This window comes from Dryobates pubescens, chromosome Z (assembly GCF_014839835.1).
Source record: "Dryobates pubescens isolate bDryPub1 chromosome Z, bDryPub1.pri, whole genome shotgun sequence".
NCBI classification, from domain to species: Eukaryota; Metazoa; Chordata; class Aves; order Piciformes; family Picidae; genus Dryobates; species Dryobates pubescens.
The window spans coordinates 107547453-107560650 of NC_071657.1; the positions used below are offsets into that span (position 1 = coordinate 107547453).

At 43.5% G+C, this 13198-nt stretch overlaps 1 protein-coding gene across 2 annotated transcripts in view; it reads left to right on the top strand.

Moving 5' to 3' along the window:
* RELN (reelin) overlaps positions 1–13198 on the top strand; it is a 277932-nt gene that overhangs the window by 155898 nt on the left and 108836 nt on the right. For both annotated transcript variants that reach the window (XM_054178701.1, XM_054178702.1), the window contains exon 11: positions 11342–11487. In XM_054178701.1, coding sequence (XP_054034676.1) covers positions 11342–11487 — 146 coding nt within the window. The remainder of the gene's footprint in view (positions 1–11341; positions 11488–13198) is intronic.

Consider the following 13198-nt stretch of genomic DNA (forward strand, 5'->3'; position numbering starts at 1 on the left):
TGGATTTTAAAACCCAGCCCACATACATGAAAGCATCAAAGCAAAGCAATATCCCATAAGCCCAAACACTGCACAAACAGTATCTAAACTTTAACAAGAAAACATTTTTTATGTTAATTTTGTTGTTGTCGTGGGGTTTGAGTTTTATTTGGTTACATTGAGCCAGTTTGTGTCCATAAGCATAAAAATCCCATCCAACCTCAAACCCTATATGAGGCACAAGTAAGGTCTCACCAATCTGCCATTCTTCCAAGGCAGTTTCCTGGTTTAGGAAGAAGTGAAATGAGCCTCTGTATGCTTTCTGCTGACATTGGCTATCTGTAGCCTCTTGCACCAGCTTAAGGCAATGTGTAAGGCTGTGGTAGATAAAGGGTACTAGATAAAGGGTGTGTATGACCCAGGACTTCTATTCCTCATGGGACCCTGTAATTATTTCAAACACTGTCAGTGTTTCCAGGCAGTCACCAGGATATTCCCATACTCAATTTTCTTTTTTAACGGTTTTGCTTCAGTTTTCCTCAAATTTTCAGCAACAATCTTGCCAAATGCAATTGAACAGACTTTGCAATATGAACTTCATGTTAGTTTGTAAAATTATAAATTGGGTCAAAGTTTACATCAAATTTAGCACAGACCCTGTTGTAGCAGTATGGCACCAAGAACCATTTCTTTGACAAGTTTCAAATCATATCCTTCTGTCATTTGTCAGTTAACATTTTGGATAAACTGGCCTTAAAAATCCTCCCTAAAGTTTGTGTTAACTTCTTCCCTGCCTTCCTTCAATGCTTTTCCTTATGAGTTTTCTTGACAGTATAAATGAACAGTTACAATTTTGGATATCATTTGTTGTTTAACTCGCTTTTGATTAGTATGTGCAAAACTGTGGGTCAGTTCTTCTCTTAAATTCTGCCATAAGGATAAGTGATTTCTTTGAACTGAGGGAATGAAATAATAAGGAAACCAAAAAGAAACAAGAAGAATTATCTTTCTAAATTTCTTCTGTTTATGGGGGTTATCTTCTGTATTCATCCTTTCTTGCTCACTACTTTTCACCACCCAGAATAACTGATGTTGCACATTTCTCAGGTGGAAGGGCAGTGCCAGTCTGAGATAGCTCATCCAGCTGACAGGCAGAACTGAAAGGAGAGGGGAAAAAATACATGCCTTTTTCTGGTAGAAAAACTAGTGTAACAGTTTTCTTCCTAGTGTTTACTTCTACACTGCCTCAACAGATGTTGCTGAGGTGGTGGAACCTTCTCCTTGGAGGATCTATGATACATTCAGGGTAGTGAATGAAGCAAACAAGGGTACGAACCTAAACCCATGGTTTTGCACACTGCAGTTGTTACAGCACCCCCTTACTTGGCTTTGGCTTGTGCTATCTCCCAGACATTTTCTTCAAGGGATGCATCTTCATGGATGGGGAAACAACTGTTTCAGTAGGCCTGACATCACTATTCTGGGAAGAGATTTCCAAGGAGGAAATTTGCTGTCAAGGCCAGAGAAGGGTCCCTTGTCTAAGCTGGTTACCATGTAAGAACTACCCTCTTACCCACCACTTCAGTGTTTGAAGGGAATCCTCACTAGATATCATTTTGTTGCCTCAGTAGGTTGCTCTATTAGTAGAGACAGGCATTAAGATATGGTTTGTTGGTAGCTCAGAATAAATATTGCTGTTGCTTACATAGGTGTGGTTCAATAAGTTCTCCCCTGTAGCTGCTCAGGAAGTGGCTTTTAGAATTGATTCTTATTCCTGGCTCATGCCTTTTTTGGATGCTTATAAAGTTACAAAGAAAGACTGGGGGGTTTCTGTACAAAATTTTCTTTGGTAGTGCTTGAGGACAAATAAACCAAATAGCAAGCTTTGAAAATCCAGGGGGTTGGCTGATAAACCTGCCCAGATTAATAAGGTAAAAAGCTGAAATGACACAAAGTATCCATGTTTTCTTCACTGTCATGAAAACTGTTGCTGGGTCCTGGATTAGGTTCTGTGATGGATTCAGTCACTGGTGTGGCCAGTGGTAATCATGCACCTATGTAGTCCTTCCAGCTTGGTGGATTTGCACAGTGTGCTCTCAAGTAAGCGCTGTGGGAATGTGCCTGTGCCTGGCTTGGGAAGCAGTCTCTCCTCCTCTCTGTCTGCTTGAGCTTGGACCAGGAATTTCATTCTGTGTCTTGCTGCGCTCAGGAGTGGTTGCTACTCATTTGCAAGCATACGGCTGGTTGCAGTCGCAGCTGGAACTGGCTACTTAGATAGGAAGCAAGCTGAGAGATAAGCCACTGATATTGTGTGTTTCAGTTCCAAAGAAGACAGCAAAAGACAAGAAACTCTGTTAGCAAGGCCAAGCAACCCTTAGGAGATTAATTTGATCCACTGGAACATATTTGTCTGTGCTGAACTGTGTAGAAGGGTGTTGAACAGGATAAATTCCTGACTGCATTTCAATACCTCCAGTGACTGCTCTGAGAGTGAGCATGGCCTTGCAACCGAGTGTGGCTGGGATGTTGCAGTGATTGCTGAGACTGATGAAGCACATGAAGCACAGCGATGCTTTGAGAGCTTTTAAACTCTGTGAACTCAAGACTTTTTAGCTAATTGGGAAAAAGATGAAATCTTCCTTCAGTAATGCTTCTTGGATCTCTACTCCTAGAAAACAGAAAAGTGATCACATCTTTCAGTGGGTGCTTCATATGTCTTTAATCTTTGACCAGAAATTGTTGTGTTTTGAAGCATAACATTTGCCAAGGTTTTAGTTTTCTGAGGTAACCCTGGACCAAGGTTGAATGTGCAAGCTCAAAATCTGAGGCTGAGAGACAACCTCAGCAGTCTTAAAGTCATGTCTCCACAGTTCTTTGATTACATAAAAATAGCATGGAGACTGAACCAATTGCCTCTGGGATTTGTCTGTGTCTGGGAATAAGCACCACAGATCATTGCAGACACTAGAGTGGTGATGTGTTTGATTGGCATGTGTTAACCCAGTGACACTGCTCACCTTTAAGAAGAGTGAGAATTGCTGTCTCATAATAGGTGCAGCTGCTCTTCACTTGGTGATTGAAGGCTGCAGTCCAGCTGGTCAACTTAGTTTGCTTGGACTGTAGGACTCGAGGTCTATGCCTGAGATTGTCTGTGCTGACAGGCACAGCCATCAGTATGCAGCCTGGCATAGCATGGTAAGGGGATAAGATCTGTGCCAGCCTCACTCAGCAGATTTGGTTTAGGACCAGGGAATGGTACCTGAGCATGTCATTCACTACCATGGACATGACCAATAAATCCTGAAAATGTCCCAATCCCATTATCCTGATACAGCAAACCCCTGAAGTAACAGGTCATCACTATTGAGCTCATTTTAACTCTGCAGAAATGCAGGACAACTTAGCATTTGAGAAAGCTGCATGAGGAGAGAGCGAGAACGGAACACTCACACTGAAATCATGTCTGTGAAAGTCCGTGACCTTTCACCACAGGGCAGGGCTCTGCACATCCTAGGTCTGCTAGTTCCTTCTGACCTTCTGTTGTTGTGTTTCACAGGGCAGAGCAGACGAGCAGGCAGGCCTAGTAGTCTGGCAAAAGGAAAAGCTGATGAAGCTGTTCCAGCCCCTCAGTTCCAGAGCAGATTTCCAAGTCTGTCAATACTGTTAATTTATAGGATGGTCTTCTTTCAAAACAAACATCCTGATATTCCACCTTATCTTTCTTTGTGCTGAGATGAGCAAGACTTTTTTCCCCCATTTTTTGGTTTTAAAATTTTGTTTAAAAAAAGATGTTGAGGTACCCACTGTCTAACTTAGATCAAATACATATTTTTGCAGGAGGAAGGGTGATGCTCTAGGTATGCTGAACTGAAAATGGCAGATTGAAATGGCTATGACCTTGTGTTGGGAAAAATTACATAGAGGCAGGGGCTTCTGACAAGACTCTTATGTGTTTTGACTAAGATATAGGAAGGCAGTATTTGGTCCATGGGCCAAACCCAGCCTTCCAACCAGCTGCTTTGCCTCTCAGGAGCCCATATTCACCACATCTTTTGGGAAGAAGCAAGCAGGTTTCCTGCTGCAGCTCATCTGAGAGCCATCCCTGCTTCTCTGTGGGTGGAAAAAGGAGTGTGAGAGAGGAGGAGAGTTGAGGAAAACTGAGCAGAGTGCACAAAACCTGTCAACCAGCTCCCTTTAGTGAGTGTGTGGGCATGCTGAGCTGTGCTCCTGAGGAGCTATCTGTGTATCTGTAGGGCTGGACCTAGCTCATGCCAGCAACTGCTCTTGCTTTTTCTTTGGTTAATAATCACACTTCTAATTAAAATAATAATCCTGAGACACAATAGCTAGGGGCTTATCAGAACTGATAGGTAGTTCACTGTGGTGCTGAGAATCACTGCTGGGCAGCAATGAGGAACCTGCACCTTTTTCCATGTCAGTTCCCTGTGGCTTGGAAGTGTGGTTCAGGATGGCAGGGAGCCAGCCTTAGCTCTGAACTGGCATCAAAGCACCAGGGGTCTTTCCTGCCTCCTAGGAGGGAAGAATTTGCTCTTTGCAGGTCACTGTGAGATGCACATTAATAAAAATAACATGAATTGACCCGTTAGATGCCAAAGAGTAGAAATAACTGTGGCTGACTCTCTCTCACTGATTTCACAGTGGTTTAAGCACACATCATTACTTTGGAAAGAACAGTTGAGGTTTAATCATGCTCACTGCAGAGCACTCAGAACATCAACAGCTCCCAATAGCATATAGAAATAGTTCAGTGCATGCCAGTTAAATGACTCATTAAGGAAATCAGTCATCACCAGAAAGACTGATGCTGTACAAATGTCCTGAAATGTCCTAAATAATGAAGAACCATACAAATGCCTCACAAACAGGCAGTGTTTTGAACACTAGCACTTTGAATAACAATGGGAAATGACGAGTGAAAACCCCCACTGTAAACCATTTTTCACTACCTCACAGGACAAGGTTCACCCTATTGTTGTGTCAAGGGAAGATGCCCTGTAACCCTCTGTGCATCTGTCCTTCTTCACAGCCAAGGGTTTCATTCTGTAACCTGTGCTAAATGATGTGGGAAAGATTAAAGCCCTGTTTATCTCACGGGAAAGTATTCTAAATACATTGGGTTTTTTCCTTTGGTTTTTTCCTTTGGTTAAAGAAGGGACCTCAGGACAGAAGCAGCATCAACAGCCAAATCCCCAGAATTTAGAGGCTTTCCTAAATTTTGTCATTGTGCTTTTGCTGGCTGACACACTGCATAGGGATTATGATTTTATCAAGGCTGAATCTATCCTTGTACCTGCTGTCATGTCAAAGTGTTTAAAAGCTGCATGATCCATTCCCAGAAACAGACAATATCCAAAGCTGCTTTAATTAATTTTGTTAATACTTTTTCTTGTTTCTCTGCTTCTCATCTCTCATCTGTTTGCATTGCCTAGATTTTAATTAAAAAAAAACCCTTTCCTCTCTAAGGAGCAATCTGAAGTGGCAAAAATAATCACTTAAAACATTACAGTCATTAAAAAACTGGCTGCAGCCAGAGCCATGCATTTTCAATTTGCCGACAAGTGATATTTTTGCTTCCTTTTTAAGTGTGTTCTGTGTGTTTTGTGTTTGAAGAGCATCCGCCAGCCAGCCTGGCTATCAGAGATGCTCCTCCAGCTGGGCGGGCTGCCTGACAACTCCTTAATGGGGGAAATTGATGGCCCTCTACTCATGTAGAGGTGAAGGCATACTGGGCAGATTTCTTTCCATCTGCCGTCAGCCCTTTGCAAGCTGGCACTGCCCAAATGCCCAACACGTTCATTCCAACACGAGAAACGTCGCCAAGAAATAAATTGTGAGGCTACAGCTGCCTTGAAAGAATCATTGGGACCAATAAGCCCAAGGGAGATAATGTGAAGACGTGCATCAGTGTTTGTCTCTGGTAAAAATCTAATTTAATGATGGTAAAGATGTCTGTGGATACCTCAAAGGCAGAGGTGAACCACATTTCCATGGGACTGTGACTGTGGGAATGAACCTCAGGAAGATGATATGCAGCACCTCAGCCAAAAATCTGTTACACTGAGGAATTTCACACTAGGGTTTCCTGTTGATGCTTCTCCGAATGGCACAGTTGTATCATTTAGCTGCCCTCTTTTCTGCTCTCCAAGTAAAGAAATCCCGTACTGTAAAGCCAAGAGGTATCTTATTGATTCACAAGTTTGACTTGAACAGCTGGGACAGAACCTTGTTTGGATGAACTTTAGTGCTTCTGTTTACATTCCTAATCTTTGGCTTTTGAGCTTTAAAAAAAATCTTCAGGGTGTGTCCTTAGCTGCAACTGTGACATAGGCTGAGCTGGTTGATGGTTGTGCTATTTCACGTGGGAAGGTGAAGAGAAACCGCCAGAGGCCCGCCCCAGCCAAGAGGTCACACTGAGGGTCGCAAATGTCTCCTTACATGGTGCTCTCATGCAAGTCTTTGAAAATATGGAGATTTTTTTGAGGCATGCTGCAGGCATGCTCAGATATTACCTAAGCCCATGTTAAATGTTACAGAATAGTTGATCAGTATTTACTTATGAAATAAACAAATTGGCCCAGTTGGTCCACAGATCTGATGTCCCTGATTTTGCTGACCAATGGATTTGAACAGTCCTAACGGAAACCCTTCTGCATCTCAGATGATCAAGAGGCTTTCCTAAAAATGCCTATCCAAAAATGGTGAAAACTGTAAGTAGAAACTGAAAAATAGGAGGAGTATAGAGTGGGATAAAAAATGGGGCAGGCTCTTGGCAAAAGTTTGATTTTGAAGCCATTCATTTCTCTCCCATTTTCTGTGCATTCAAATGATTTGCTAATGCCCCTACAATGGATAACAGAAAGCTCTTCTGAATTAATATTTGCTGGCACTCATAGACAACTCAGCTAGCAATGGTATTCATAGACTAGAAGCATTCATAGGCAACAGCAACGATACCATGAAAATGTGATGGGATTTTTTTATAGTGGTACCAGTGTAGTCTCAAAGAGCCCTGAGCAAAGAATGTACTACTGCTCTCTTCGGACCTTAACCAAAGAGATTCTTTGTGTCCTAGGAAATTGTCACCCATTTATAAAACAGGAGATAAGCTGGAGATGCAGAGGTGTGACAGGAAATATTGCAAGAGGGGATGGTCTCTTCCTGGTAAGCAGTGCATTCTCCAGTGTCACCAGTGACAAGCTTGTTGGGGAAAGTAATAAGGAAGTGTCTGAAGGACATCATCTTGTGGGGAATTTGTCAAGCAGGATGGGCAGAATGGGCAAGTTTGATCACCTCACCAGCAGATGTAGTGGTGAGTGTTGGTTGTCAAAGAAAAGTGAGCCCCAAAATGGTACACATGGGAGATGGTGAAAGCATGTGAGGATGAGCTGTGCACAGCTGTGAAATCCAGGAAAAAGCAGTGGTATCATAACTATCCAACAGACAAACTTTAGAAACACAAAAGTCAGAGTGAAGATCAGATTGAAAGAAATCCAGGCATGCTGAGATACAGGAACACATCCAGCCAATTTTCATTTTGCTCTATTCATGTAAAGCAATAGCTCAGCAATTGCAGCTTGTGAATAATAGCATTGGTAGTGCCAGATTAAATTAAACTTTTTTTGTTGTTGTTTTTGGTGTTGTTCCCTTGGGATGTCCACAGTCTCTGAACAGAAACTGGCCTCTTTCCATTGGCAACAGGCATGGATTGCTTATTTAGGAAGACAACAGTTTTACTTGTGGCAGCCCTGCTCCAGTGGCAAATAATGGGAAATAGGTTCTGTTGTGAAGTGGTTCCATTCAAGTGCCTGCCCTATGTTCTGTTATGTAGGTGATTCAGGAGAAAGCTTTGTTGAATGAAGGTTATCAGGTTTGTCAAAGGATTTGTTCTCTAAATTAACTTTTTCTGACAAATTAATTAATGTTTTAGTGTAGGGATTTGCACGAGAACACACTAAGTGTTTTAGAGGCTTTAAATCCCATTAAATAAAACTAAACTCTGCTTTAGTTATGGATCTACAGCTGATACTTCCATGGTAACAAGGAGAAAAATCCTACAGGTTGCTATAATTTATCCTTTTTAGTTACAAAATTTGCACATAAATCAAGTAAGTGTAGATAAACATGAAACAGAACAAATTTAATCTGGAATTTGTAAAAGGGAACTCTACATCTACACAGAGAAATCTGCAGTATCTCTGTCTTAGAGAGAACTTAATCCAGGCAGTTATAAAATACCATGCATGTTCTTTCCACAGTTTTTACCACTTCAGAATGACTAAAAAGCAAGCCCCACATGTAAAATTCAGTCCTTAAATACTAAAAGTATATAGACTACCACTACAAGTGTAAAGCCTCTAATATGGGAAGATGACAACACAGTATGTCAATTGCACATTAGTTCTTCATTTTGATAGGCTTGGATTCAAAGCCTGGGTTGAAACCAAGAAAAAATGAGTCTGATGGTTTCCATTCAATCCATAATCTGCTCAAGCCATGTTACAAAACCACAAAATAATCCAACAGAGCAGCCTCCTGAATGTTGAACTGACAAGGTAGTTGAGGACAATGCTGGTGAAGGACCATCTCCTGCAGAGCTTCTTTCCCTCCTGGAAATGTTGGCAGAGGACTCTCTGAAGTTATTCCCCTCTCAGCAGCTCATTGCATGGCGGGGGGGGAGGCGCAGGGAAAGGCCAGTAAAAGCCACAATAGAGAGTGACTGCTTGGAAAGTGAAATGATAAGTATGGAAGCTAAGTGTGATCTGGGTGCGATAATTATACAGGCAAGGGAAATGTGTTAGTTGGGTGAAGACAGGATCATGAGCAGGGCAGCCCTGGCCCCTGCTGAGGCAGCACAGTTGATGCAAATGGTTCACATTCTCATCTGCTTCATCCATCAGCATGTATCCAGAATAGAATTAACCAGGTTGGAAAAGACTTTCGAGATCATCAAGTCCAACCTGTCATGGGACCGGATGAGATCCATCCTAGGGTGCTGAGAGAGCTGGCAGATGGGCTGGTCAAGCCACTCTCCATCATTTTGCAACAGTCCTGGCTCACTGGAGAGGTCCCAGATGACTGGAAGCTGGCCAACGTGATGCCCATCCACAAGAAGGGCCGGTTGGTTGAGCCAGGGAATTATAGACCTGTCAGCCTGACCTCAGTGCCAGGCAAGATTATGGAACAGGTCATCTTGAGTGCAATCACACAGCACTTACAGGATGGCCAAGGGATCAGGCCCAGCCAGCATGGATTTAGGAAGGTCAGGTCCTGCCTCACCAACCTGATCTCCTTCTATGATCAGGTGACCTACCTGGTGGATGTGGGGAAGGCTGTGGATGTAGTCTACCTGGACTTCATCAATGCCTTTGACACCATCCCCCCCAGCAAAATCCTGGCCAAGCTGTCAGCCTGTGGCTTGGACAGCAGCACTCTGTGCTGGGTTAGGAACTTGCTGGAGGTCCGAGCTCAGAGCGTGGTAGTGAATGGTGCCACATTCAGCTGGCAGCCAGTCACTAGTGGTGTCCCCAAGGGATCAGTGCTGGGCCCAATCCTGTTCAATATCCTTACTGATGATCTGGATAAGGGGATTGAGTCCATCATCAGTAAATTTGCGGATAATACCAAGCTAGGGGCAGGTGTTGATCTGTTAGAAGGTAGGAGAGTTCTGCAGAGGGACCTTGACAGGCTGGACAGATGGGCAGAGTCCAAGGGCATGAGATTTAACACATCTAAGTGCCAGGTTCTACCTATTGGCCTCATGCAGTGCTACAGGCTGGGGTCAGAGTGGCTGGAGAGCAGCCAGGCAGAAAGGGACCTGGGGTTGCTGGTTGATAGTAGGCTGAACATGAGCCGGCAGTGTGCCCAAGTGGCACACTGAATGATAGGTTGGACTCGATGATCTCAAAGGTCTCTTCCAACCTGGTTAATTATATTCTATTCTAATCAACTAATGTCTCTCAACTTCAAGTAGTCAGGCATTTTCCTAGCAATCTGTAGGCACCACTAGAAGTGTAGTCACAAATTGCATGCCTAAATATAAATTAATTGCTAGGTTATTGGCAACCAGACTTGACAATGAGCCACAAAATAGTTTCAGTTATGTCCCTTAACACAGGAAGAGTTACAGAATCTGACAAGATGTGTTATCTTGTACTTTGCTCATAAAATTTCATAGACAAAGATATAGTTTTCATTTCTTGCCACATACTTCTCTTTGTTAGAAACTTTAATTAGGTAGCACTAACATAACCTTTTTAAATGCAGAAGAGGTGATTGTCATACTTTTCTTTGGCACCTTCTGGAGGGGTTCAGAGACAAGAGGGCATTGCACAGACAATACTGAAAAAGTCAATGCAATTTGGCATTATTGCATCTCTTTTTCAGATATTGAACTGTGGCAAGAATGCAGAATTATTCTAATTTATCATTTCTTATTTCACTTTTAATGTGACCAAGATTTCCACCACAAAAGTGTTTGAGCTAACTATTACTTTTGCTAGTGGTGTTGTAATACAAACATTTCAATAAAATGCCAAGTTGTCATTTGCATTAAGGTCAGGTAGGTTGTTTGTTAATCTCTTTAAGCTGCACAGATATAGCAGCCTTCTACCATTTTATCAGAAACAAAAGAAAGTAAAAGCAGGGTGGAGGAAAGAAGAAAATCTGTACTTTAATCCCCATGTACTCCTCACAAGCAGCTTCTTGCAGGTCAATAGCCAGAGCACATTGGGGAAGAACTGTGGCTTATTTTGATGCTGCTGAGGTGGTATATACAGAAATGCAGTAGGAAGAGTAAATATTTTGGGTCTGGAGGCTATAGAGTTACTTGATATGCTATTAAAATCAAATATGGCAAATGTGACCTTGTCACTCATACACATCAGGCCCAAAGTTTGCTGTATGGCAGTGCATAGCCATTTTAAACACTAACATCAATATTGGCAAAAAATCGGATGTGTTTCAGAGCAGGAACTCTTGTGCTGACAAAATACGTAGTTATTCTACTAAAGTTGTTTGTACACACAGTCTGTATATGCCAGACATTGTTTCCACTTTAAAGCACAGCTGTGAACACCCCAAGATATGGTCCATCTTTTCTGCACAAGCACAGCTTTGCAGTGATCTATAATGTGTCTGTAGGAAAGCCGGTGCAAGGTTAGGATGCAGTCATCTCTGGAGGTGGGCCAAAGAAGAGAGAAAACAGCTGCCCATTTTTATTTAGTTTCAGGCATTGGTGGGTCATTTGATAAGGCAGAACTCACCAGAGCTCTCTTGGTGAGTGAGCAGGAAATCTTATAGATCCAATGTTGCATTGCCTCCCACATTCTCCTTTTGTCCACAGCATAGCTGCCAGTCAGATGGAAACTCCATCTACTTCCATGGGACTGAAGGCAGCGAATTCAATTTCGCCACAACCCGGGACGTGGACCTCTCCACAGAAGATGCTCAGGAGAAGTGGGCAGAGGAGTTTGAGAGCCAACCAAAAGGGTGAGTGCCCCTCAGCTGCACAGGGCTCAGACACGCAGCATCATTCTAGAGATGAGGAAACTGGATAAACAGAAAATTGTATTTTGTCCTTGCTGTGCAGTCAGGGAAGATTGAGACTAGGATAAAAAGCAGTCAGTAGATACCAGCTGATTCTAAATTTTAGGAAGGAACAAGTCTGGAAAGCCCAGGAGGAACAGTTTGTTTCCAGACCATCCTGTCACCAAAGTTTTTAATGGAAAAAGGTTGTGCTGTGAATTGTGTGGTGAGGAAACATATGATGGCATCCTGGCCTGCATCAAGAACAGTGTGGCCAGTAGGAGCAGGGAAGTCATGTGCCCCTGTACTCAGCACTGGTTAGGTCACACCTTGAGTCCTGTGTCCAGTTCTGGGCCCCTCAATTTAAGAAGGACATTGAGACTCTTGAACGTGTCCAGAGAAGGGCAACGAGGCTGTGGAGAGGCCTCAAGCACAAGCCCTACAAGAAGGGGCTGAGGGAGCTGGGATTGTTTAGCCTGGAGAACAGGAGGCTCAGGGGAGACCTTATTGCTGTCTACAACTACCTGAGGGGTGGTTGTAGCCAGGAGGGGGTTGGTCTCCTCCCAGGCAACCAGCACCAGAACGAGAGGGCACAGTCTCAAGCTGTGCCAGGGAAGGTTTAGGCTCGAGGTGAGGAGAAAGTTCTTCATTGAGAGGGTTGTTGGCCCTTGGAATGGGCTGCCCAGGGAGGTGGTGGAGTCGCTGTCCCTGGAGGTGTTCAAGAGGGGATTGGACATGGCATTTGGTGCCATGGTCTAATAGGCATGTGGTCTTGGGTGACAGGTTGGACTTAATGATCTTTGAGGTCTTTTCCAACCTTAGTTATACTGTGATACTATGATCTGGATGAGGGGATCAAGTCCTCCCTCAGTAAGATTGCAGATGATGCTAAAACGGAGTGTTGATCCTCTTAAAAGTAGGAAGGCTCTGCAGAGGGTTCTGGCCAGGCTGGATCCATGGGTCAAGGTCAGTTGTATAAGGTTTAACAAGGCCAAGTGCCAGGTCCTGCACTTTGGTCACAATGACTACCTGTAATGCTACAGGTTTGGGGTAGAGTGGCTGGGAAGCTGCCTTGTGGAAAAGGACCTGAAAGTGTTAGTTGACAGCAGCTGAACATGAGCCAGCAGTATGCACAGGTGGCTGAGAAAGGTAACATCATTCTGGCCTGGATCAGGAACAGTGTGGCCAGAAGAAGCAGGGAAGTGATTGTCTCCCTAGTGTGGGCACATCTTGAGCACTGTATTCAGTTTTGTGGCCCTTACTACAAGAAAGACATTGAGGGGCTGGAGCAGGTCCAGAGGACAGTAAGACTGGAAAACAGGTCTTAAGAGGAGCATCTGAGGGAACTGGAGTTGTTTAACCTGGACAAAAGGAGACTGAGGGGAGACATGTGGCTCTCTACAGCTACCTGAAATGAGGCTGTAGCAAGGTGGGTGTTGGTCTCTTCTCCCTAGTAAGAACTGATCAGACAAGAGGAAATAGCTTTGAGTTACAACAGGGGAGGTTTAGATTGGTTATGAGAAAAAAATTCTTCATTGAACAGGTTATCAAACAGTGGAACAGGCTCCCCCAGGGAGGTGGCTGAATCCCCATCCCTGAAGGTGTTTAAAAGATACACAGGTGTAGTGCTAAGGGACATGGTTTAGCACCAGACCTGATAGTTAGATAATGGTTG